This window comes from Palaemon carinicauda, chromosome 22, assembly GCF_036898095.1.
Source record: "Palaemon carinicauda isolate YSFRI2023 chromosome 22, ASM3689809v2, whole genome shotgun sequence".
NCBI lineage: Eukaryota > Metazoa > Arthropoda > Malacostraca > Decapoda > Palaemonidae > Palaemon > Palaemon carinicauda.
In genome coordinates, this window is record NC_090746.1 from 66,065,454 (window position 1) to 66,091,398 (window position 25,945).

The window sequence follows — 25,945 nt, forward strand, 5'->3', positions numbered from 1 at the left end:
CAGACACAGAAACCTAGACCTCTCGAGCAATAAAGTCCTTCAAGACCTTCTGAAGTCTTTCGAGACTTCCAAGAAGTATGGGGTAATGACGCTAGCTTGGAACCTGGATGTTGTCCTTAAATTTCTGATGTCTGAGAAATTTTGAACCTTTGCACTTAACTTCTTTTAAAGATCTTACTCTGAAGACACTTTTCTTAGTGAGTCTTGCTGTTGCAAAAAGAGTTAGTGAGGTTCATGCCTTCAGTAAGAACGTCAGCTTCTGTACTGGTAAGGCAGTATGCTCTTTGCAGCTTGGTTTCTTAGCCAAGAATGAGCGTCCTTCCCATCCATGGCCTAAATCTTTTGAGATCTCCAACCTGTCAGATGTGGTTGGTAACAAGATAGAGTGAGTCCTATGACCTGTGAGAACACTTAAATTTTACATTGACAGAACCAAAAATTTACGAGGTGAATCTGAGTCTTTATGGTGTTCGCTCAAGAAGCCCTTCTTGCCAATGTTTAAGAATGCCTTATTGTATTTTTTCAGGCTCTTCATTAGAGAGGCTCATGCTCACTGCAGTGAGACTGACCTTCGATTATTGAAAGTAAAGACTCATGAAGTCAGAGCTGTGGCAACGTCAATGGCTTTTAAGTAAAATCATTCCTTACGAAGCATTATGGACGCAACCTACTGGAAGAGTAAATCTGTGTTCGCTTCACATTATTTAAAGAATGTCCAGACTCTTTACGAGGATTGCTACACTTTGGGACCATTCGTAGCAGAGGGTGCAGTAGTGGGTGAAGGTTCAACCACTACATTCCCCTTATCCTAATACTGTACCTTTTTTCTTCTCTTGAAACTATTATCTTTTTGGTTGTATGTGGAGACTGGGACAGTCTTCCGCAATCATTTGATTTTAGCGGGTGGTCAAGCTTGTTTCTTGAGAGCGCCCAGATCAAGGGTATTGGTGGAGGTCTTAAAGTCCCCTGAGTGGATCGCTGGGCTTCATAAGGATAGCGGACTAATGAGGCAAAGTATCATAAAAGTCAGCTTCCTTATCAGGTACTATCCTTAAGTTTGTTTTATATCAAAACTCTTGAGCTATATTCCTATGATGTATACTGCTGGTCTCTTACCCTCCACCAAGGGTGTGAATCAGCTATATATATATCCACCGGCTAAGTTAAATATAAAAATGATATTTTCATATTAAAATAAATTTTTTAATATACTTACCCGGTGGATATATATACTGTAATTTAATGCCACCCCTTCTGCCCCTCTAGAGACCCTACGGGCAGAGAAGACCTGGAGAGCTTTGGAATAGTGATGGTATCCTGGCGAGTGGTGGCGCTAGTGTACAGTCAGCAACCCAACACCTCGATCGCCCGCGAGTTTTGAATCGGCTGCCGGACCGTCAGAGACGTTTGCTATATATATATCCACCGGGTAAGTATATTCAAAAATTTATTTTAATATGAAAATATCATATTAATTTTTTAAGAAAATATTTGTCTTTTTAGTATTCGTTCTTTAAATCATCGCTCTATTTTCAAAGATTAAATAGAACTAGCGTATTGTTAATTTTCGCTGCGTAGTTCTCATGAAAATACGATGCAGTCCCAGCAATTCTTGATATCGTTGTTTATTTTCTTTTGATGTTGGGATTCTAGTATTATTCGTATATTCACATATATGTTCCAATTTTAAGTGTAGCAATCCACTATTTTTGGAAACCCTTAAGATTAAGGGTTGTTTACATATATATATATATATATATATATATATATATATATATATATATATATATATATACATATATACGTTATTGCAATATCTGTTCATTTTAATCATAACAAATCACTATTTTTGGGAACCTTTAAAAATTAAGGGTTTGTTTACATATATATATATATATATATATATATATATATATATATATATATATATGTATATATATATATATATGTATATATATATATATATATATGTATATATATATATATATATATATATATATATATATATATATATATATATATATATATATGTATATATATAAATATATATGTATATATATATATATATATATATATATATATATATATATATATATATATATATATAAATATATATATGTATATATTTATATATATGTATATATATATATATATATATATATATTTATATACAGTATATTTATATATATTTATATATATTTATATATATATATATATATAATATATATATATATATATATATATTTATATATATTCATATATATTCATATATTCATATATATATATTCATATATATATATATATATATATATATATATATACAGTGATACCTCGGTAGTCGAACGACTCTATACTCGAACAATTCGGAGTTCGACCAAAATTTTCGAGAAATTTTTGCTGCGGTGCTCGACCAAAAATTCGGTACTCGACCAGCCGAACACGTGACGACCGCATGGGCTTTGTGATGATCGCGCCATCTCGGCCACTCTCGCTTGTTCGGGAAGCATCAGTTCTCTCGAGAGCGTCACTCAGACAACGCGCGATCAGCATTCGTTGTGATTTAGTGATTTTCAGTGCTTTTAATTGCTTTTTTAGCTTTCATAATGAGTCCCAAGAAAGTAATGAGTGTTAAGGGGAAGGAGAAGAGGAAAACAGTGCGAACAACGATCGAGTTGAAGAAGGAAATTATAGCGAAATATGAGAATGGTGTACGAGTGTCCGATTTAGCGGTAGAATACGGAATGGCGAAGTCGACCATTTCTACGTTTTTAAAGCATAAAGAAATGATTAAGAAGGCGAATGTTGCAACGGGAGTTACGGCGGTAACTAAGCAAAGGCCACAAGTGATTGAGGAGATGGAAAAGTTGCTTTTAATATTTATTAAAGAAAAACAGTTGGCCGGGGAAAGTGTTAGTGAAGCGTTCATTTGTGAAAAAGCGTTGCATATCTATGAAGAATTAGTGAAGAAAAGTCCGAGTACCAGTGAAAGTGATTCATTTACATTTAAAGCGAGCAGGGGTTGGTTTGAAAAGTTTCGTAATAGAACAGGTATTCATCGTGTTACTAGGCATGGGGAGGCAGCTAGTTCGGATCAAATTGCAGCCGATAAATACGTGGGGGAATTCGATCGGTACATAAATGAACAAAATTTGATCGCACAACAAGTCTTTAATTGTGATGAGACTGGGTTATTTTGGAAGAAAATGCCAGCCAATACGTACATTACCAAGGACGAGACGAAGATGCCAGGTCACAAGCCAATGAAAGATAGGCTAACATTGTTGCTGTGTGCAAATGCAAGTGGCGATTGCAAGATCAAACCCTTGTTAGTGTACCACTCGGACAACCCCCGGGTGTTCAAACGAAATAATATTTGTAAAAGTGCACTACCAGTTATGTGGCGCTCGAACACTAAATCTTGGGTCACAAGACAATTCTTTACTGAGTGGATAAACGAAGTGTTTGCCCCCCAGGTTAAGGCTTACCTCATTGAAAAGAGCTTGCCAATGAAATGTCTTCTGGTTATGGACAATGCTCCTGCACATCCTCCAGGTCTCGAGGATGACTTGAAAGAAGAATACAGCTTTATCAAAATCAAATTCTTGCCCCCCAATACTACTCCCATACTCCAGCCCATGGACCAACAGGTCATTTCAAACTTCAAAAAACTCTATACCAAGGCCCTTTTCAGAAAGTGTTTTGAAGTGACCAGTGACACGAAGTTGACCCTAAAGGAATTCTGGAAGGAACACTTCAGCATCCTCAACTCTGTTAACATGATTGACCAAGCTTGGCGAGGTGTGACCTATAGGACATTGAACTCTGCCTGGCGTAAGCTGTGGCCATCATGTGTCACAGAGAGGGAGTTTGAAGGTTTCCAACCAGAGGCGGGTCCAAGCACTGCTACCCCTGTAATTTCTGATGACACTGATGTCGTTGAGGAAATTGTTGTCATGGGCAGGAGTTTGGGGCTTGAGGTCGACAAGGATGATATTGATGAGCTTGTAGAAAGCCATTCTACCGAGTTGACTGTGGAGGAATTGTTGCACCTGCAACAACAACAGCAGCAGGATCTGATTGTGGAGCAGGAATCTTCAGAAGAGGATGAGGTAAGGGAGGATGTTCCAAGTTCTCTCATCAATGAAATTTGTTCCAAGTGGGCAGATGTGCAGGCTTTTGCTGAAAAATACCACCCAGAAATTGCAGTAGCAAACCGGGCAGTGCATATGTTTAATGATAGTGTCATGTATCATTTTCGAAGAATACTGCAGAGGAGGAAGAAACAATTAACAATAGACCAGTTTTTCACAAAAGAAAAGAAAGCTGCTACATCAAAGCCTGTTTCTCCTCCAAAGAAGAGACAAAGAAGAGAAGAAACCCCTGAAATAGATCTGCCCACCCTTTCATTGGAGAGAGAAACAACTCCTGAAGGAGAACTACCCCGCCACATCATGGAAGGGGACTCTCCTTCCAAGCAGTAACCTCCCCCTTCCATCCTCTCCACATCCATCCCTGTATGCCATCGAACCACTGCTCAAAGGTATGTTCACTACAGTACAGAAAATGGTTTAAAATTGTTTTATTTTAGTACAGTAAATGGTTTAAAATTGTTTTATAGGATTTTCTGACCAATTTCATACACATTTAGATAATTATTGTTGTTTAGGTACACGTTTTATTAATATTTTGGGCCTGTTCGAGTGCTTGGGAACGGAATAGAATATATACCATTATTTCTTATGGGGAAAAAAAATTCGGTACTCGAACAAATCGGAGGTCGAACACGGATCTCGAACGGATTATGGTCGAGTACCGAGGTATCACTGTATATATATTATTCCTATTTCTGTTCATTTGAATCATATAACATGTAACTTTCCCGGTAGTTATATATAACTACCGGGTGAGTATGTATAACATTTATCTTTATCGGTAGTTAAATGTAACTGCTGGGTAAGTGTGTTCAAACATTTATTTTACAATGAAAATATCAATGTAATATTTTATAATAAATATTTTGTTACAATTTTATATAGCAAGAACTAGAAACGATTTTGCATTCTCATTCAAGCCCTTGGCAGTAGAGAAAGATCTCTCACAACGGGCAGGACTAATTATGGTCTTTTGTGTAAGAGTTTAAAAGTGCAAGTTTCAGTGCTAAATTAGTGCAGTGAATTTATTCAGCACAGTGGACGTTTTTTACTAGCCTTAGACCTCTTCCAAGCTCCCCAACCCCTGGGAGAAGGAATGTCGATCGGCCAAAGGAAACGAGAGGCATTAGCTCACGAGCAGACGTCCTCTCGAGCGTTCCTGTTGACGTTCCCAAGAACGCTCGTCCTTGCCATGGGAAAGCAAAGAGCGTTGGATGTTAAGCTACTAACATTGCTGTTAGAGTCTTGCATTGCATCACATTTGATGATAATAGCAATACTATACAGTAATGCTTACGAACCAACATAGACACGGTTTCTATCCCAGAGCGTCAGTCGGCCATGAGAACCCTCTGATGAACCGAACGCGCCGAGTGACGTAATGAAGATCATTTTACGCTCAGCGCTAAGTCTTTCAGGAAGCTCGGCGCCACATCTTTCAGGACGATCGGCGCCACGTCTTTCAGGACGCTCGGCGCCAGGTTTTTCAGGACGATCGGCGCCACGTCTTTCAGGACGATTGGCGCCTTGTCTTTCGGGACGATTGGCGCCTCGTTTTTCGGGACGATTGGCGCCTCGTCTTCCGGGACGCTCGGCGCCTCGTCTTTCGGGACGCTCGGCGCCTCGTCTTTCAGGACGTTCGGTGCCACGTCTTACAAGATCTTTGTCAGAGGAAGACATTGGTGATCACTTTTCTCCTGTTGAATTTGAGATTATCAGAAGGAAAAGATCACTATTCCTTTCGTCCTTCAGTTGATTTAGAAACTCATGAAATTTTTTATGATTAGTTTCCAAATTATTTTATGCCTGTTGCTCCACGTTCGCCACCCTCTGAATTTACACGTGGTCATCAATGGAGCTTTAAGGATGATGGGAGACTGCTTGGAGTCTCAGAAGGACCAAGGAAGACAGATTTCTTTTTTCCTCTGAATAACCTGGCCTCTAGGGAGACTGCTTGGAGTCTCAGAAGGACCAAGGAAAGACAGCTTTCTTTTTTCCTCTGAATAACCTGGCCTCTAGATCTTGTATCTGGGTTTGAGATTATTTTTATTATTATCTCTAGCCAAGCTACAACCCTAGTTGGAAAAGAAAGATGCTTTAAGACCAAGGGCTCCAATAGGGAAAAAATAGCCCAGTGAGGAAAGGAAATAAGGAGATAAATATATGATGAGAATAATTTAACAATAAATCATTCTTAAAACAGTAACGTCATAACAACGTCTAAAACAGATATGTCATTTAGGGTGAAGGTCTAGCCACGTTAAGGTCGAGGACCTTATGGCAACCCCACAGAGACTGTTACAGCCCCCTGGGTGGATTGCTGAGTCTCTCAAGGAATGCAGGTAAATGAGGCATATAAACCTATGAAGCCAGCTTCCTTGTCAGGTATTCCAGGATAGCAAGGGTGGAGGTCTAGCCACGTTAAGGTCGAGGACCTTGTGGCAACCCCACAGAGATTTTTACAGCCCCCGGGGTGGATTGCTGAGTCTCTTAAGGAATCCAGGCAATGGGGCAGGATAACTTTGAGGTCTGTGCTATTCCTAAAGGATGGATGCGAAATCTTTTTCCTAGTGAAACCTCCTTTGTTAGTTACTCCGATAAGACCTCTCTGCAAAACAGACTTTGCAACATCAAATGTCTCTCTTTTGGGAGAGGGAGGCTTTTATCCGGTCCTGGATGTAACTGCTCTCAATGCCTTCGTTCAGAAGTCAAAGTTCTCCATGGAGACATCGAAATCATGAACTATTTAAAGTCTCAAGTCAGCCTGGTCACAAGACGAAGCAGAGTCTGACTGCTTTCACCTTCAGGCAGTAGAGCCAGACTACATAACTTCTGGCAATCTTGGGAGACGAGGGGAGCAGACCTTTGGTCAGTACATCTTCTGAAGGAGGATTACAATTTCCTTTCATAGGGAAACCTCCTTTAGTTTTAGCTCCAATAGATCTCTCTCCCAGATCTAGAGAGGAGTATAAGAGGCAGGCTTTGCAATTAATTTTTTGCTAAATGTAGCAGAATACTGAACTCAAGAGACATCAGAGCCTCCCTGTATCTGGGCGATTGACTTATCAGAGCTCTTTCTTACGATCTTCATGAAGGATTTTCAGATAACTTTGAACCTATTAGAAGAATTGCGTATTCCTGTCAACAAGACGAGTCTCTTCTGACACCAGGGCGCTTAGCACCACGTCTTGTTGGACATTCAGCGTCTTGCTCTGTTAACCTCTCGGTGCCACGTCTTACAGGACGCTCGGCGCCACACCTTCCAGGACTTTCGGCGCCACGTCTTACAGGACGCTCGACGCCACATCTTACAGGAGCTCGGCGCCATGTCTTACAGGACGCTCAGCGCCTCGTCTTTCAGGACGCTCGGCACCACGTCTTTCAGGACGCTCGACGTCGGAGATCTAGCAGGAGGCATGACATTAAACATGAGAACCTCTGACTTCGTGATGACACTAGTCGAATCGAATGTCGAGATCAAGGACGCCTTAGTTCCGATCTCTTTGATCACGAAAGATTTTTTTATCGAGCGTCTAGCCTAAGTACAACGGCGACATAGGCGGTGATCTGGGTTTCCTTGACGCCAGGAGTCAGGACCTTAAAAAGATGTATCCTGATAAACACAACGTCACCACTTCCGTTAGATCTTTTGACACCATCACCAAAAATACTTTATTTAAGGATGGTGATTCAGAGTCAAGTTTTTTCGGGCTTTTACGTCCCCTCTTAGAACGGAGCAAGCCGTCTTGAAACTGCAATCTTTTCTTAAGATACAGAAGTGTTCTGCGAGGAAGTGGATGAGTATGTTGGGAAACCTCTCCTCTTTGGGAGGGTTTTTTTTCCCTGGGAAGGCTGAATCTTTCTTTGTGACCATTGATATGTCACTGTTCATCCTAGTTTTCCTGGACCAGGGTTCGATTCCCGGCCAGTCAGAAGCTAGAAGCTATGGTCCTTATGTGAGTTATCTTTATTCTCTCTATTTCAACCTCAATCATTTTGGGACAAGGAGAAGGTCTTGAGTAGATTTGCATCTTTTTTCGGATGCCATAAGAAGTTGCCTTCAGTGGTGATACGATCCTGTCAAACTTCCGGAAGGTCACCCCTTTTGAACAGAGGATCTTAGACCTTGTGCTGTGTCTCGTCGCCTCGGCTGCGGGGTGGGAGCAACACTAGACAGTTGGAAGCTTTGGGACTTTGGACAGAGGATCAGAAGAGCTTCCTCATCACCCAAAGGAACTGTTGACAGTCCAGTTGGCTCTCAAAAAGCTTTGAAGGGTCAGTTTGGAATAAAGTGGTGCAGGTCTATACCGATCACACCACAGAATTGGCTTTCATTGCCAAGCAAGGCGGAACGCACTCGAGGTCCCTTTACAGGACTGAGAGGAGTCGTCTCATCTGGACTAAGGAGAAGAATGTATTCCTTCTAACAAGGTTCTTTCAAAGAGAGAACTTATGACATAACAGTCTCAGCTGGAGAATGGACACTCCATCGAGAAATCTGCAAGAATCTATGGCGACTTTGGTGTCGTTCTTGTATAGTCCTATTCGTGACTTCGCAGACAAAGAGACTAGAAACTTACTGCTCTTCAGTGCCAGATCTCGAAGCAGTCCACATAGACGCTTTCCTGTTAGTCTGGTCCAATCTGGATGTGTATGTTTCCCATCGTTCTATTTCCTTTACAAGGTGACACAAAAGTTTCTGTCACACGAAGGGACCAGGTGACTCTAGTGGCCTTCTTTTGGCCCTTAAGAGGATGGTTCACAGAGATACTGGAATGGACGGTGGACTCTCCTATAAGTCTTCCATTAAGAGTAGTTTTACTCAGACAACCTCTCTTGGAAAGTTACCTTTCAAGTCTCCAAGCTCTTCTTCTAGCTACCTTCAGCCTTTTGAAAACTCACAGGATCTAGAGGTTTTTTTTGAAAGAGGCAGCCAAGTCTTTTACAAGAGCAATAAGGACTTCTACATCAGGATTTATCAATCCAAGTGGGAGGTTTTAGAGAATGGTGCAGAGTCAACTCTCTTTTCTCCTCCAGTATCTCTACAACTCAGATTGCTGACTTCCTGTTTTACCTTCTAAGGAAGCTCATTTGTTCATCTTCTTCCATCAAGGGATACAGGTATGTGTTAGCGACTGTTGTCAGGCACAGTATCTTGGACCTTTCGATTAAAAAAGTCCTACAGGAACTTCTCAACTTGTTTGAAACATCAAACAACCAGGATTCACCAGCTTGGATTCTGGACTCAATCCTGAAGTTCCTTATGAGTGACAGGCTTTAGCACTTGCATTCTTCTTCATTTTAAGGACCTCACGATGAAAACTATTTTTTTTTTTTCGTTATTCTTGTGACAACTAAAAGAATCAGTAAATTCATACGTTTAGTAAAACGTTGGCTTTCGAGATAACGAAGCTATCTCCTCATTGCAGTTAGGCTTTCTCGCCAGGAATGACCGCCTTTCTCAACCTTGACCCAAGGCTTTTGAGTTTCCGAATTTTTCGGATATGGTTGGCGAGGAGTAGGAGAGAGTCCAGTGTCCAGTAAGAACCCTGAAGTTCTACCCAGGCAGAATGAAAGAGTTGCGAGGCAAGTCGAAAGCTCTTTGGTGCTCGATTAAGAAGCCCTCGTTAACTGATGTCAAGAATATCCTTTCATTCTTCATCAGATTCTTATAAGAGAGGCTCATACACATTACAGTGAGACTGGCCTCAAGTTTTTAAGGTCAAGACACATGAGGTTAGTACTATAACAACTTTAATGACCTTCAAGCAGAATAGATTGTGGTGGAGCATTATGGACACAACCTTTTGGGGGAGTAAATCTGTGTTCACTTCACTCTATTTCAATCGTGTCCAGACTCTTTATGAGGACTGCTACACTCTGGGACCTTTCATGATAGCGAGTGCAGTAGTGGGTGAAGGATCCACCACTACGTTCCCATAATCCCAATAACCTTTTCTTCTCTTGGAACTTTTATTTGTTTTTGTTTCTGGAGATTGTGTCAGTCTTCCACAATCATTGATTTTAGTCAGGTGGTCAATTTTGTTCCTTGAAGAGCACCCGGAACTGGTTATTGGAGGAGGTTCTGTCATAATGAGGTATATACAATGGTTTGACAGTCCCTAAGAGATCTTCAGCCCCCTGGGAGGATCGCTGGATCTCATAAGGCTAGCAGACATAATGAGGCAGAGATTCATTGAAGTCAGCTTCCTTATCAGGTACGAACCCTTAAGTTTGTTTTAATTAACTCTTAAGCAGAATTTCAGATATACTAGCTGTCTCTAACCCTCCACCAAAGGTGTTAATCAGCTATATATATAACTACCGGGTAAGTCTTATGTTTAAAAATGGTATTTTCATTATAAAATAAATTTTTGAACATACTTACCCGGTAGTTATATATAATTAAAGTCGCACCCTCCTCCCCTCTAAGAGACTAGAGGCATGGAATATATGAGGGTTCCTGGAATGGTTCTTAGGTACCTCGCAGGGGTGGTACACCTGGCTATCCAATCGGCGATTGGCGCGAGTTTTGAATTCTCTGCCGTGACATCAGGGACGTAAGCTATATATATAACTACCGGGTAAGTATGTTGAAAAATTTGTTTTATAATGAAAATACCATTTTATCTAACAATACAAACCTTTAGCTATTTATACAAAATTAGCCGCCGACTATGTCCCCCTTGAAGTCCTACCACCAAGCAAAGTGAAGCACAGTTACAGGTGTGTGAGTGAGAGGGGTAGCTAGCTACCCCCCCACCCCCCCCCCCCCGATAACTAGCGGGATGGGTACTTAACCCCCGCTAAATTTTAATGGCTCATCCTTCCAGCTTCGCCGAAAGTAATACCCCTATTAATAGCAAAAGGTTTGTATTGTTAGATACAATTCAAATTACTTTCAAATTTGTCATTTTCCGTAGATTTACAAACATAAGTCTTTTATCTAGATCTAGCCATCAACCATTGTTGCCTTTGTCCACACAGATTATGTAAAAGGAAGAAAAATACTGTATCAACCAGGTTAGTATAGGAGTACTTATTGCATCTCTCACCAATCAAAACAGCTTTTTATAAATAACTTCAGGTTTGTACAGTATATGTAAGAAAAATCAGATGTATACTGAATATGAAAAAGAAAAACATATACAGTATATGATAAAATCATCAGTATACATCAACCTAATGCTGCAAAACTCACTGTTATGTTGTTCAAATGCCAGAAATGTCTGTGAGAGTGTTATGAAGCATGATGGTTATACAGTGAACCCTCGTTTATCGCGGTAGATAGGTTCCAGTCGCGGCCGCGATAGGTGAAAATCCGCGAAGTAGTGACACCATATTTACCTATTTATTCAACATGTACAGTATATTCAGACTTTTAAAACCTTCCCTTGTACGTAGTACTGTTAACAAACTACCCTTTAATGTACAGAACACTTAATGCATGTACTACAGTACCCTAAACTAAAACAGGCACAAATATTAAAGGTGATTTTATATCATACATTTCCTAAACATGCTAAAAAGCACGATAAAAAATGGAAACCAATGTTTTGTTTACATTTATCTCTGATCATAATGTAGAAACAAACTGGAGGTAGAGCTTTGCTTATTACCCAGACATATTTCCCATACTTTTCCCTTAGAACTACATCACATCTTCCTACTTTAGATATATATATATATATATATATATATATATATATATATATATATATATATATGTGTGTGTGTATGTGTATATATATATATATATATATATATATATATATATATATATATATATATATATATATATTTATATGTATACACATATACATACCTACATATATACATAAATACATGCATACATATATATATATATATATATATATATATATATATATATATATATATATATATATATATATTACTGTATATATATGGGTTATGGAAAAAATCCGCGAAGTGGTGAATCCGCGATGGTCGAACCGCGAAGTAGCGAGGGTTCACTGTATCATAAGAACTATGTTTTATTTAAAATGTTAATTATTTTCTTGTACATAAATATACATTGTGGGTCATAATGATTAATAATAATATACTGTAATGGTATTTTTCTTACGATAATATTAGTAACTCAAATTATTATTTTGCAGGCAAAATGAATGGGAGTGATTCTTTCTATGTGCGAGGTACGTGATATAAGCTGAATTGTTAGACTTACAGTTATTGTTTTGCATGTTCAAAAGACTTTGTTACAGACTACTTAGCAGTCTTGAACTAAAAAGAATCAGATTTCATGATTAGTTTGAGGTAATTTGATTGATTGGCCCCAATTATAATTATTGGTATTACATTATATTAAAACATTTTTACACTTACAAAAATGTTTTATCAGGGAGGATGTTACATGTATATTTTTAAATATTTAACTTAGCCGGTGAATATATAGCTGCAACTCTGTTGCTCGACAGACAAACTGTACAGAAAAAACTCGCCAGCGATCGCTATACAGGTTGCGGGTGTGCCCAACAGCGCCATCTGTCGGCCAGATACCAAGCTCTATGTAAACAAAGACTCAATTTTCTCTCTGTCGACGTGTCGACAAGACGTACTTTACTCGCTGTTGAAACCTGGAGTTTTTCCCATCATCTTTGGTGAAGTACTATATTCTGGTTTGAGCTTTCGCAGTGCAGGTGTTTTATCTTCATCTTAAATCTTGAACTCGTTTTGGATAGATTTAATTATGGAGACAAAGAGAGTATGGACTTTCTTTCACTTTTAAATGGCCGACCCTTCCCTTAGACGGAAGTGTGTGTAGGCTTTTAGTAATTATCTTATCACGTTATAAATTAATTATAGATTTTCTTCTATATATTTTATATCTCTCCGCCTTTATTAGGCCTCTTCGATTAACTTTCCATTTATTATAAACATATAATAATAAATGTTAATGTTTTGTTTATATGCCACCTTTCCTGAGAGTAGGCGGTCCTAACTTGGAAACCGAAGTTAAACAACGTTGAGCCCTTTGCAATCGTAAATAGCTTTTAAAGAGCTAATGATTTAAAACCTTTTAAATGAATATTTTTAATAAATATTTTATGAAAGAATTTCTTTGAATAGTCTTCGTACTGTTTTCAAAGATGAACTAACGTTTAGTTTATTTATACTACGCAGTTTGCGCTCTATCGTTACGATAGAGAGAGAGAGTATCACGGTTTCACTTTGCAGAAAGAGTAAATCGATTCTGACGTTTTGTTCATTATTCTTTCAAAGCTTAAATGTTTTAAATTCTTTTTTAAAGGAACTTTTTAATTGAAAAACCTTTCAGTTTTTTCCTTTGGTCAAATAACATGTTTTTTTGACGAAATGTAATTGGGCTCTTCTCTTAGGTGCGAAATCAAGAGAGAAAGAGAGAGAGAGAGATAGAGACGGAGGGAGAGAGAGGAGAGAAAACGTTCCGTTCAAGCGGGTAACGTTGTTCTCGAGTTACTCTCGTCCCTAGTCTCTGTACGGGGAGAAAGGATAAAACGTTTTTAGTTTTTTATTCTCGTCCCCAGGCTATGTGCAGTGAGAGATTGAAAACGTAGTTTATATGAACTAGTGTTTAGTCTCTCCCCCAGCCACTGAATTTTTTATCTTAAGATATGTTTTCTGTTTTTTGCTGGTATTAATGAGCTTGCATTATACGACTGATTTTGCAATTACTACCTTTTGATGAAGGGTAGAATTGCGTGCTTCAGGTAGAAATCAGTAAAAGTTTCGATTTCAGTGAAATAAGTGCAAAACAGAAAATCGAAGTGATAAAGTGATATTGCGCAAAGTGTTACAGTGTTGCGTCCGAGGGTTCGTCTGTTCGTGCCTGTCGTTCACCTAGTCCGGGACCTCTTGCAAGCTCCCAAACAGGGGAGAAGTAATGTCGAACGACTTATGGGTTCGAGAGGCCTTGATCAACGAACAGACGTTTCCCTCTATGGTATCGGGTGTATCTTACCAAGATCTCCCCTACCATAAGACGAGAGAGACGTTTTTTCTCCTCGTCATCCGAAGGCTTTTCGCATAAGAAACCTGTCACAAGGTTTCGAAGCCCTTAAGCGAAAGTCAGTCCTTTCAGGACAGGTCCAGCGTCCTGGTTACAGCCATTAGGACAGCTCTGACCCTATGCAGTCATCGGATAACTGCTCGCCGCCTAACAAAAGCGTAACACAGACTCCGAGAGTTTTTTTTTTGTTGGCAAAGTGTTGCGGTCACAGACGTTACCCTCGTCTCTTACCACAACCATTTCCGTTGATCCTTAATGGGTTGTACGGCAAGACATGCAGAATATGCTTGCCTCCCTTATGGAAGACTATTCTGCCGATTAGTCCGTTGAGTCTAGCCGTTTATCTCATCGATATCCTGGCTTTCAGCCAACCTAACGTCCCTTTGTGCTTCCTGTTGACGTTGGCGTAGCTAAGTCACGTCAGTCAGGTTGTTTAGAACCACACTCGATGCGGTCTCGTGTGGATTTTCAGCCGCATTTGGACGTTAGGCCACTTGCTGATGCTCCTGTTGACGTTCAAGACGTTCGCTAACAATCGGAGTTGACTTGTTTTGACGCTGTGCGTCAACCTCCGCATTCTAGAGTTGTTTTGACTGCTCAGTCTAGGCAGTCAAAGCAGTCTCGAGTGGACGCTGTGCGTCCTCACGCACCTGTTGTGGTTGACAGTTCAGTTGTTGACAGTTCACAGACTGTCAAGCAGTTACATGACGTTGCGTCCTGGTCCGCTACTAATGCACCAGTGAGTGTGGACTCTGCTTGTAAAGCATTGCCACCACGGTAGGTCTCTCCCTTGCTTGAGACTCAGCTTTTATCGGACAAGGTTCCTGTAGATGAGGAAGTTGCTGTTCCCCCTCCTACTGATATTCCCTTGAGGACTCTGTCAGATGGAGAGGAGCCTAAAGCTGCTTAGCCCTCTATGGACTTTAATTAAATCATGATGATTTTTTTTAAGGATCTTTGTCCGGATCTTTTTGTAACTGCTGCTCCTCGTTCGCCTAAACGTCAGAGCTTACACTAGGCCTAGCTACTTCGAAGCCGTTGTTTATAAGCTAGTGCTCTCTCGCTCTCCTAGAGAGCTTTACGTTTGCTAGGCGACTGGTTTATCACCAGGAGGAGTTTGGGGGATACAGCCTTTGCTTTCCCTTCTTTTAAACTGGCTTATAGAGCGAGAGTCTGATATGACACGAGAGAAGTTCTCGGCTTGGGAGTTCATGCCTCTGCCCAGATAGACTTCTCAAATCTCGTAGACTCTCCCTGGCGCCTGGCCAGGAGACGCTCCAAGTTTTTTACAGGTCAACTTCACAGCTGTTTTCGAGCCTTTGAAGTTTTGCTGTACAATTATGTCATGCATAAACAAGGCTTTCAGGGATGGAAAGCGGTACCGCCTCAGTCGCTAACCCCATCTGTTGCCGCACCTGCTCCCGTAGACCCTAAATGGGCTTTGCTGCAAGACATGCAGTCCAAGCTTGCGTCCTTGATAGAGGACTTTAATGCGGAGAAGGTTGCTGCCGAACCTTCTGGCCAACAACCTTCCAACCGGTCGGTTGTGCGTCCTGTTGACGCTGAGGTAACCTTCTCGCGTCTGCCAGTTGAGGTGGTTCCTCCACCGATGCGACCCAGTGTGGGTTGCCAGCCGCACGTTGACGTTAAGCGACGCTCGGAGGTGGTTGTTGACGTTCAGGACGTTCAACAACCAGCAGAGGTGACTTGTTTTGACGCAGTGCGTCAACCTCAGCAACCCGGTATGGTGTTGACTGCACAACCCAGACGGTCTAGACAGTCTCGGGTGGACGCTGTGCTTCCTCGCGCACCCATGGTTGTTGACAGTTCACAGACACTGCAGCAGTTCCATGATGTTGCGTCCGGCTCCGTCACGCGTGCACCAGTGCGACCGGACTCAGCGAGCCAGACGTTGCCCACTCCGTTGCCGTTTCCTCATCAGTTTTCGGATGAGGAACTATCTGATGAGGACGTTGCTGAACAACAAGACGATCAGCCCCCAGAATAGATCAAGCCCTGCTATCCATCCAGAAGATGCTGAAGAAGGAACGCTGCTCAGTCAGGCTGTGGATGAGTCTGGTAGGGACGCTGTCATCCGTGGAACAATTTGTGTCCTCTTCAATACCATCTAGCTTTTCACTGGAAAAAGGACAAGACGCTAGAAGCGGTCTCGATCCCGATTTCCGAAAAGATAAAGTCTTGTCTGACTTGGTGGAAGGACAATATCAACCTAAGAGAGGGTCTTCCCCTGGCTGTTCAGACTCCCAACCACGTTCTCTTCTCGGACGCATCGGACGTAGGCTGGGGCGCGACATTAGACGGTCGGGAACGTTCGGGACTGTGGAACTCGAGTCAAAGGATCATGCATATCAACTGCAAGGAGCTGCTGGCAGTACATCTGGCCTTGAAAAGCTTCAGGTCTCTCCTTCGAGGCAAAGTGGTGGAAGTGAACTCGGACAACACCACTGCCTTGGCGTACATCTCCAAGCAAGGAGGGACCCACTCACTGACGTTGTACGAGATCGCAAGGGACCTGCTCATCTGGTCAAAAGGTCAAAACATATCACTAGTAACGAGGTTCATCCAAGGCAACTTGAATGTCATGGCAGATTGTCTCAGTCGGAAAGGGCAAGTAATTCCAACAGAATGGACCCTCCACAAGGATGTATGCAAGAGACTTTGGGCCACTTGGGGCCAACCAACCATAGATCTCTTTGCAACCTCGATGACCAAGAGGCTCCCAATATATTGCTCACCAGTCCCGGACCCAGCAGCAATACATATAGATGCCTTTCTCCTAGATTGGTCGCATCTAGATCTATACGCATTCCCACCGTTCAAGATTGTCAACAAGGTACTGCAGAAGTTCGCCTCTCACGAAGGGACAAGGTTGACGCTAGTTGCTCCCCTCTGGCCCGCGAGAGAATGGTTCACCGAGGTACTTCGATGGCTAGTAGACGTTCCCAGAAGTCTTCCTCTAAGGGTGGACCTTCTACGTCAGCCTCACGTAAAGAAGGTACACCAAGCCTCCTCGCTCTTCGTCTGACTGCCTTCAGACTATCGAAAGACTCTCGAGAGCTAGAGGCTTTTCGAAGGAGGCAGCCAGTGCGATTGCTAGAGCAAGGAGAGCATCCACCATTAGAGTCTACCAATCGAAGTGGGAAGTCTTCCGAGACTGGTGCAAGTCAGTTTCTGTATCCTCGACCAGTACCTCTGTAGCTCAAATAGCTGATTTTCCTGAGAAAAGGACGATCCCTTTCAGCTCCCACTACCAAGGGCTACAGAAGCATGTTGGCACCGGTCTTCCGGCATAGAGGCTTAGATCTTTCCAACAATAAAGATCTTCAAGACCTCCTTAAGTCTTTTGAGACCACCAAGGAGCATCGTTTGGCTACCCCTGGTTGGAATTTAGACGTGGTACTAAGATTCCTCATGTCAGACAGGTTTGAGCCGCTACAATCAGCCTCCCTGAAAGATCTCACTCTAAAGACTCTTTTCCTGGTATGCTTAGCCTCAGCTAAAAGAGTCAGTGAGATTCATGCCTTCAGCAAGAACATCGGATTTTCGTCAGAAAAAGCCACCTGTTCGCTACAACTTGGTTTTCTAGCCAAAAATGTGCTGCCTTCTCGGCCTTGGCCTAAATCTTTCGATATTCCCAGCTTATCGGAGATTGTAGGCAATGAACTAGAAAGAGTCTTATGCCCTGTGAGAGCTCTTAAGTTCTATTTAAAGCGTACCAAACCTTTACGAGGCCAATCTGAAGCTTTATGGTGTTCAGTTAAGAAACCATCTTTGCCTATGTCAAAGAATGCTTTATCATACTTTATCAGACTGTTCAATACGAGAAGCTCATTCACATCTGAGTGAGGAAGACCGAGCTTTGCTTAAGGTGAAGACGCACGAAGTTAGAGCTGTTGCAACTTCCGTGGCCTTTAAGCAAAATAGATCTCTGCGAAGTATAATGGACGCAACCTATTGGAGAAGCAAGTCAGTGTTCGCGTCTTTTTATCTAAAGGATGTCCAGTCTCTTTACGAGGACTGCTACACACTGGGACCATTCGTAGCAGCGAGTGCAGTAGTGGGTGAGGGCTCAACCACTACAATTCCCTAATTCCATATCCTTTTAATCTTTCTCTTGAAATGTTTTTTAATGTTGTTTTTATGGGTTGTCCGGAAGGCTAAGAAGCCTTTCGCATCCTGGTTGATTTGGCGGGTGGTCAAAGTCATTTCTTGAGAGCACCTAGATTAGGGGTTTGATGAGGTCCTGTTGTATGGGTTGCAACCCTTGATACTTCAGCTCCTAGGGGTCGATCAGCATCCTAAGAGGATCGCGAGGCTCCGTAAGGAAGATGTACTTATAAGGCAGAGTAATCGTTCAAGTCGACTTCCTTACCAGGTCCCTATTTATTTTGTTTTTGTTATTTTGATAACTTCTAAAATGAAATAAAAACTCTTAGCTCATAAAATGTAAACATATATTACTGGTCTCTACCCACCATCCTGGGTGTGAATCAGCTATATATTCACCGGCTAAGTTAAATATTTAAAAATGATATTTTAATTATAAAATAAATTTTTGAATATACTTACCCGGTGAATATATAAATTAAATGACCCTCCCTTTCTCCCCAATAGAGACACAGTGGGACGAGGAGAAAATTGAGTCTTTGTTTACATAGAGCTTGGTATCTGGCCGACAGATGGCGCCGTTGGGCACACCCGCAACCTGTATAGCGATCGCTGGCGAGTTTTTTCTGTACAGTTTGTCTGTCGAGCAACAGAGTTGCAGCTATATATTCACCGGGTAAGTATATTCAAAAATTTATTTCATAATTAAAATATCATTTTTATCTTTTATTCGTTCATATGTTGTAATGAAAAAATATTGCAGTTGGAGCAAGTTCAAATGTGATCACACCATATGATGTTTTCATAAAGTAATACGCCTCCTATTGCTGAGAGTTGGATAAACAGTTAACATGCTGAACTCTCAGCTCTCATAGAACTTGCTCAAAAGGTTTGAATGTATTCAGTCCTGTATGTCAGATCTTATTTGATAGACTGCAACTTTTTAAAAGTTCAAGGATTCTGAGAAATATCTTTCAAGCAATTGTATCTAAAATGTGTTTGTTCTGTAACTGGAATTCAAACCACGCCATTTATTAGGGGTTATACTTTCGGCGGAGCTGAAATGACGAGCAATTAAAATTAAGTAAGGGTTAACTACCCACACCGCTAGTTAGTGGGGTGGGATAGTGGGTGGTAGCTTGCTACCACTTCCGCTCAAACACCTGTGATTTAGCTCACTTTACTTTTGGTTTGGATGTAGATCGGTTGTTTCTGCTCTTCCTCCTCGCCTATTCTGGACCAGGGCTGGGGAGTCGGGACTCGGAACATCCGACTCCGACTCCTATAATTTTTTAGAACCGACTCCGACTCTTATTTAAAAAAAATATGGCTATGCCTTCATTTCTTCGATATATATTTCCTATAAAATAGTTTTTATTTGCTCATCTGAATAACAGGGCATGACTAATATTCATTATCATGGGAATTGGATACATAACGATACAGCCTACTAACTAGCCTAGTAAGTACTTGGTTTATTGAAAACATTTCACGTAATTTCTTGGCTTCAGCTTTTCCTAGGCTACACAAAACTGTAATCAAAACACCTGTCATTTCACAATGTTTACATATCAATAATGACTTAATTCTAAGATTACAGTATTCATATACGTGATGCATAAAACAATGAATCAGTAACAACTCCTACTTTTTAAATGGCTAATGGTGATTAAATGAAGAGTTAATCATGAAATAAACTTTAATGTCCAGAGACTCGTGCGTGGAGAGAACAGCTGATCGCATGTATAATATTATTGTTTTGGTTTGTCTTATGGACAAGAGATGGCAGGAGCTATATGTGTTTCCCAGTGACTGCCTTTATTCGAGAGGGTGTTAAAGAAAACGGCGGGTAATATGAAACGTTTTTTGAGCAACTTTGAAAAAATGTGACTTAGGATACCAAAAGAGAATATTTCTCCAGCGCAAAAATTTCATTTTTGAGGAGTCGGAGTCGGAGTTAGGTGGAATTTTACCGACTCTGATTCCGACTCCTCTAGTCCATAAATTGGCCTCGACTCCAATTCCGACTCCTCGACTCCGACTCCCCAGCCCTGTTCTGGACTGCCATTAACTTTTGTCTTTTAACTTACTTTTTCATTTATATATATATATATATATATATATATATATATATATATATATATATACACATACATACATACATACATACATACATACATACATGTATGCATGTATGTATGTATGTATGTATACACACACACACACACACACACACATATATATATATATATATATATATATATATATATATATATGTATAGATATAGATGTAGACATAGACATATGAAAACATTCTTAATGTTTATGTATATATATGTGTATAGAAATGTGGTATGTTTCCTTTGCAGTGTTTGTGCTGTGCGTGTGATACATATATGACACAACACTTGCCCAAGGCCAGGACACTTCCACTTCGTGGGGAACGACCTCTCCCCCTCCGGTCCATCGGTCTTCCCGTCAGCATATAACCCTTGACTCGGCCGCCGCAGGGGAATCGTCATCGCCTGGACCCTCCTCATTCAACTGTTGTCTTCGCCTTTGTCCTTTTCCTACGGGAAACATGGATTACTGAGCGAAGGGAGTGTGGCCTCTCAGAGATTGACTATGGTCTTTCTCTTCTCAAGGTCGTTCACCTTTCAACAACAGTGTACTAATGGGAAGAGCACCTTTCCCGTTCGCGGGTTAGGTTGCGCTTCCGATTGTCTGTCTCAATTATTTTAGTGAAATTATAATTGTAATTTTAACTTTTCAGCGTTTTCTCCGTCGGGAACATTTCCCATCGTAGGATCAGTGGTTCTTACTATTAGTGAATATTCTTGGCTGATTTTAATTCTGGTTTTTATTACAGTTACTCCGCTCCCCCTTCTCCCGTGTATGTCAACTGGGTAAGGGAGGGCGCAATACTTATTTTTATGTTGTTCCCGTGGGAGTCCTCTTCAGAATTCCTCCCTAGGGCATTTTCTGTTAAATAATTAATTTTATTTTTCCTCAGTTAGCTATGCAGTTTTCTTTGTTTGACTAAAGCGGCCCACACACGCTCAAATTTTTGGTCCAATATTTTGATGTCAAATTATTTGACATGAATTTGATCGTGTGTGGCGTAATTTGATGGCCTAAAAGGTTTGATGTTAAATTTTTTACTGATCTGATTTCAGTAGATATTTTTTGAGCCAACGTCAAATAATTTGTGTGTGTGTGTGTGTGTGTGTGTGTGGTACCTAGCAATAATTTGCACAAATTAGTTAGTGATATGACATAATCTGAGGAGGACGTGCGAGGCTCATCGTCATCATGGCTCCAATAAAACATGAAAAGAAATTTCTTCTTGAGCTTATTGATGTTTATAGAAGTTTACCACAACTTTGGAACATTAAAAGTCACTGTTATAGTGACAGAAATAAAAAAGATATGGCTAATGAGACTCTTCTACAGAAATTCCGTGATTATTATCCGGAAGGGACGAAGGAGGTGCTGAAGAAGAAAATAAACTCACTGCGGACGAGCTTCCGAAAAGAATTAAAGAAAATAAAAGACTCAAGCAGATCTGGAGCAGGAGCAGATGAAATTTATGAGCCGTCACTATGGTGTTTTGATGCTCTTTGGTTCCTGAGTGACCATGAAACAGACTTCTATAACTAAATTTATAACGATACCACCAATGGCTTGAGTAGAAATGGTACTCAGGAATTTCAGGTCTTTGAATGTGTTTCCAGTAGCCAAGAAACGGAGAGTTATTGAGAGTCTTTCAAATGGTGATATCGCACAACGCATAACTGTGTTTTCTTTGGTTATATATGGTCTCACAAGATCTAGTTTGTCAAATGATTCTCCGTCCATGCGAAGAAAGTTCTTGAAAACATCAGGTTCACTAATTCTCAGTTCATTTAATAAAGGAGCATGACCAAATCCTTTACGACACAAATACCATTGGTGGGCCCAATTTCGTCTCTTTCGTTTCTGTGTGCTCTTCAACGCTAAGCCAAGAGCCAACGCTGTATATGCATTCATGATGACACTCGGGAGCAAAATGAAAATTTGATGAGAACTTTGAGCTTGTAGGGCGAACGTCAAACCGTCAAATAATTTGCTCTCCAAAAATTTGAGCGTGTGCGGGCCGCTCAAGAGTGCCGATGAAGCAGAGCTGTTCTGTTCATGCCTGGGGAATCTGCTGTCACTGCCGTCCCTCAGATGTCATCATGGGCATCATCCTTTCTCTTAGAAGTACGCCCGTGACAACATGACCAGCACTTCAGATCATCTTAGAACGCTAACCAGGAGGTTCGCCTCCAGGGGTTGGACAACTTTCCCTTCCGAGGGAAAGTTTCCTCCCCAGGTGTGAGGTTTCTCCCTTCCAAGGTAGAACTTCCCACATCTTCATAAATTCATCTTCTCCGACTGCGTTGCTGCCTTCGCCCAGACTACTCTCCCCCCTTGCTGAGTCTCTCTTCCTTCAGGGGCGGAGCATAAAGGCAAGTCTCTTCTACGAAGTGTTCACCTCTCTCGTTCGCGAAAAGGGCCACTCATAGAGACTCCTCTTCGGAGGATCGCTACTGTTGAAGGTCAGCTTGCTGATCCACCGGCCCTCATGGGTGTCATCATGGACGTCATCCCTTCTCTTAGAAGTATGCCCGTGGCAACACCTGATCAACACTTCATCTTCGAGGAAGGTTGTTTCCCCCTTCCGAGGGAGAACAGCCTACATCTTAGTCACTTCACAGACTCCGACTGCTGTTGCTGTCTTCGCCTAGACGACACTCCTCCCCTTGCTGAGTCTCTCTTCCTTCAGGGGCGGAGCATAGTCTTAGGCAAGTCTCTCCTGAAGTGATCATCTCTCTCATGAGAGGGACCAATCATAGAGACACTCTTCGGAGGATCGCTACTGCTAAGGTCAGCTTGCTGGTCCACCGGCCCTCATGGGCGTCATCAGTTCCTGATTGTCCTACCAGCGCAACCTTGCGCTGCAGCTTAGTCCGTGGACTTCAATCGTGGACTCTTCTATGGACCTTTCACGGTCGCCATTGTAGTGGTTTGCGGACTGTAGCCAGAGGTAGCACCCGAACTGCCTAGTGTCCGAATGCCGACCGCAACCCGACGTTCACTACACAACAAATATACAATGGTGGAATACCCTAAAAACCTAAGTAACAGGTCAAGAGAACGGAACTCTGGGCACCACCCCTTGATTTATACTGGGCAAGGGGACCCAGCTAGAACCTGACTTACCCGTTTGCTTCGCCTCCCTTTTGCTTGCTGATCATAAGTACAAGTATAAGAACATTTGGTGAAAGGAAATATTGTTTAATTAATTACGGGACACAGTGTGGGAGGAAAGAATTATGATAAATTACGGTACTTAAGAGATCTTAAAAACAGTGGCTGGGGAAGGGGGGCCGTGGTGGGAGGTTTCTGAAATTAAATACTGTATACATAAAAACAAAAAAATTTATTTGCAGAAAACTGTTAGGAATATCATATCAATTTGAATAATCAATTAAATGAAAAAATTAGCATCCCTTTTGCATATTGTATAAGCAAGAGAAAAAATATTTATTTTTAAGTATTTATCTGTCAGTTCCAATAACCAAATTTAGGGCAAAATTATCAGTCCTTTACACTCCAGCTCCACAAATAACAAACAAACTAGAAATTACTCATAAGAAAATATAGATCTGTGAAAATACTGTGCTACCATACTTTCCCCTGAATCAATACTGTCCCTTCAATATCCAGTTCACCACTAAGCTGCAAAGTCACTTACAATTTTTCTTTGAACAGTTCAGCTGCATACGCTGCTCTGCAGGTCTCTGTAGGCCCACAATAACAATGTCTCAAAAATTTTGTCAACAACACATTTGAAATCTCTCAATCTTGGAAGGGGTTTTGAATAAGTCTGAATTCATACTAAACTCAAAAGTCACCCTCTTCCTAACATCGGAATTCACTTCTTGGGCCTCTGACCAGATATGCCATTTCAATAGCTCCTGTTAACTATTTAATGTTCATGACACTCTCATATAGCAACACAGTAGCTTACTTCTAGTTACAAGGTATGGATATAGAACAGCATCACAGACTAGTACAGACTGATAACAGGAAATATTCTAAATTCGCTCTCCCTTACACTCCCTACTGAGTGTAGGGGCTGCTGTCAATACCTGGAAAGGAACAATAACAAATTAAGACATTTTTGGAAAAAGGGGGGCTTGAGGGATACAAAAGAAAAAAAAAAAAAATAAAATATATTTCATACACACACAAACCACTAAAGTTTTCTCAGTCACAAACCCTTATATATTGCATTCCCCCCCATTAGCCCTCAAGCCCATCCAAAAAATGCCTCGTAACTGACAGCAACACCCTACACAAACTCTGTACATTCAAGTGGAAAAAGAAAATTTACCTTGCAAAAAAAAAATTCAGTAAAAAGGTAGGATGATCAACTAAAGATTTAATTCATCATCCCTTCCTTAAGTTACATATCAAATTACATGAATTTACATTAGGTATAATACATTTTTTTCCACAGACTCATGACTTAACAAAAAGCAATAGGAACAGACAACCTTTTAAACACAATGGAGATCCAGTACTTACAAATAAAAAGTTAGATTATTGTGTATTCCTCCCAACAATGCTTCAATAATATACAACATAACAATTTCCATTATACTATACAGAAAACATCAGTATTACAGGTATACACTCAGGATTAGTCAAAAGATTACATTCATTGTAGTCCAAAATCAATTTAAAAACATACAAAACTCATTGATTTTGGACTAAAGGTATTACATGATAAAAGCAATTTATTGAATCTATTATAATTGTCACGGTCAAGGTCAATTTACAGTACAACAATAATGCAAAAATTACAGACACCGTGACTAAATAAAGATTTCCTCACACCACGTGTCCCTTTCTCAGCCTTTCAAATACCCAATGTGGGAATTACCATATGACTAATAAGAACAAAAAAGGGTAATTACTATCAAAACTTTCTTTAAAAACTGTACCAAGATTAATTCCGTGGGAGATTTATAGTTCTTCTGAGTCTCAAAATTCTGTCTCGGGACATGCGCCGGGATTCAGCAATCTGCTGGCGAGCCATATTAATATCTCGCAGCACAGAAGACAGGCTAAGCCGGCGACTCTCCAGATACAGGCTGGGTGTCTTTAATCGATCGATAAGCTCGCATAACAGTTGGTATCTGCGGGTGATCGACATACTTTGAGGTAAACCAGAGACAGAATCCGTAGACTCAGAAGAGGACAATAAAAATCCCGAAAAATCAGGCGATGACGCGGGGCAACGTTGTGTTTCGGGCGACCCAAACAGTGCTGTAACGTTCAGGTTAGATACACCTGACTGTGCCACTTCATCCTCGAGCTCTGACCGGTGTTTTAACCTACCATCAGAATGTATGAAAGGGTTTGTATTCTGAGGTGACTCAGGAATGGAGGATGGTTCCCTCTCTATAATATTTGTCTGGTCAGTGAGACGAGGTCTCCACTCCAGGACTCGAGGCTGAACTAAAGGTAGGTCAAGAACAGGACCTTTTGACCTAGTCCATGGGGGACTAAATCCACTAAGGGTGGGATCTTCAGGCGACAGTCG

The 25,945-nt window shown here is 41.0% G+C and overlaps 1 protein-coding gene across 7 annotated transcripts in view; it reads left to right on the forward strand.

Moving 5' to 3' along the window:
* LOC137616496 (uncharacterized) overlaps positions 1-25,945 on the forward strand; it is a 249,094-nt gene that overhangs the window by 29,442 nt on the left and 193,707 nt on the right. For 6 of the 7 annotated variants that reach the window (XM_068346317.1, XM_068346311.1, XM_068346313.1 and 3 more), the window contains one exon: positions 12,293-12,328. The exons of the other annotated variant lie outside the window; for it this stretch is intronic. In XM_068346317.1, the coding sequence (XP_068202418.1) occupies positions 12,298-12,328 (31 nt within the window). In that variant the 5' untranslated portion in view covers positions 12,293-12,297. The remainder of the gene's footprint in view (positions 1-12,292; positions 12,329-25,945) is intronic. 7 annotated transcript variants of the gene reach the window in all.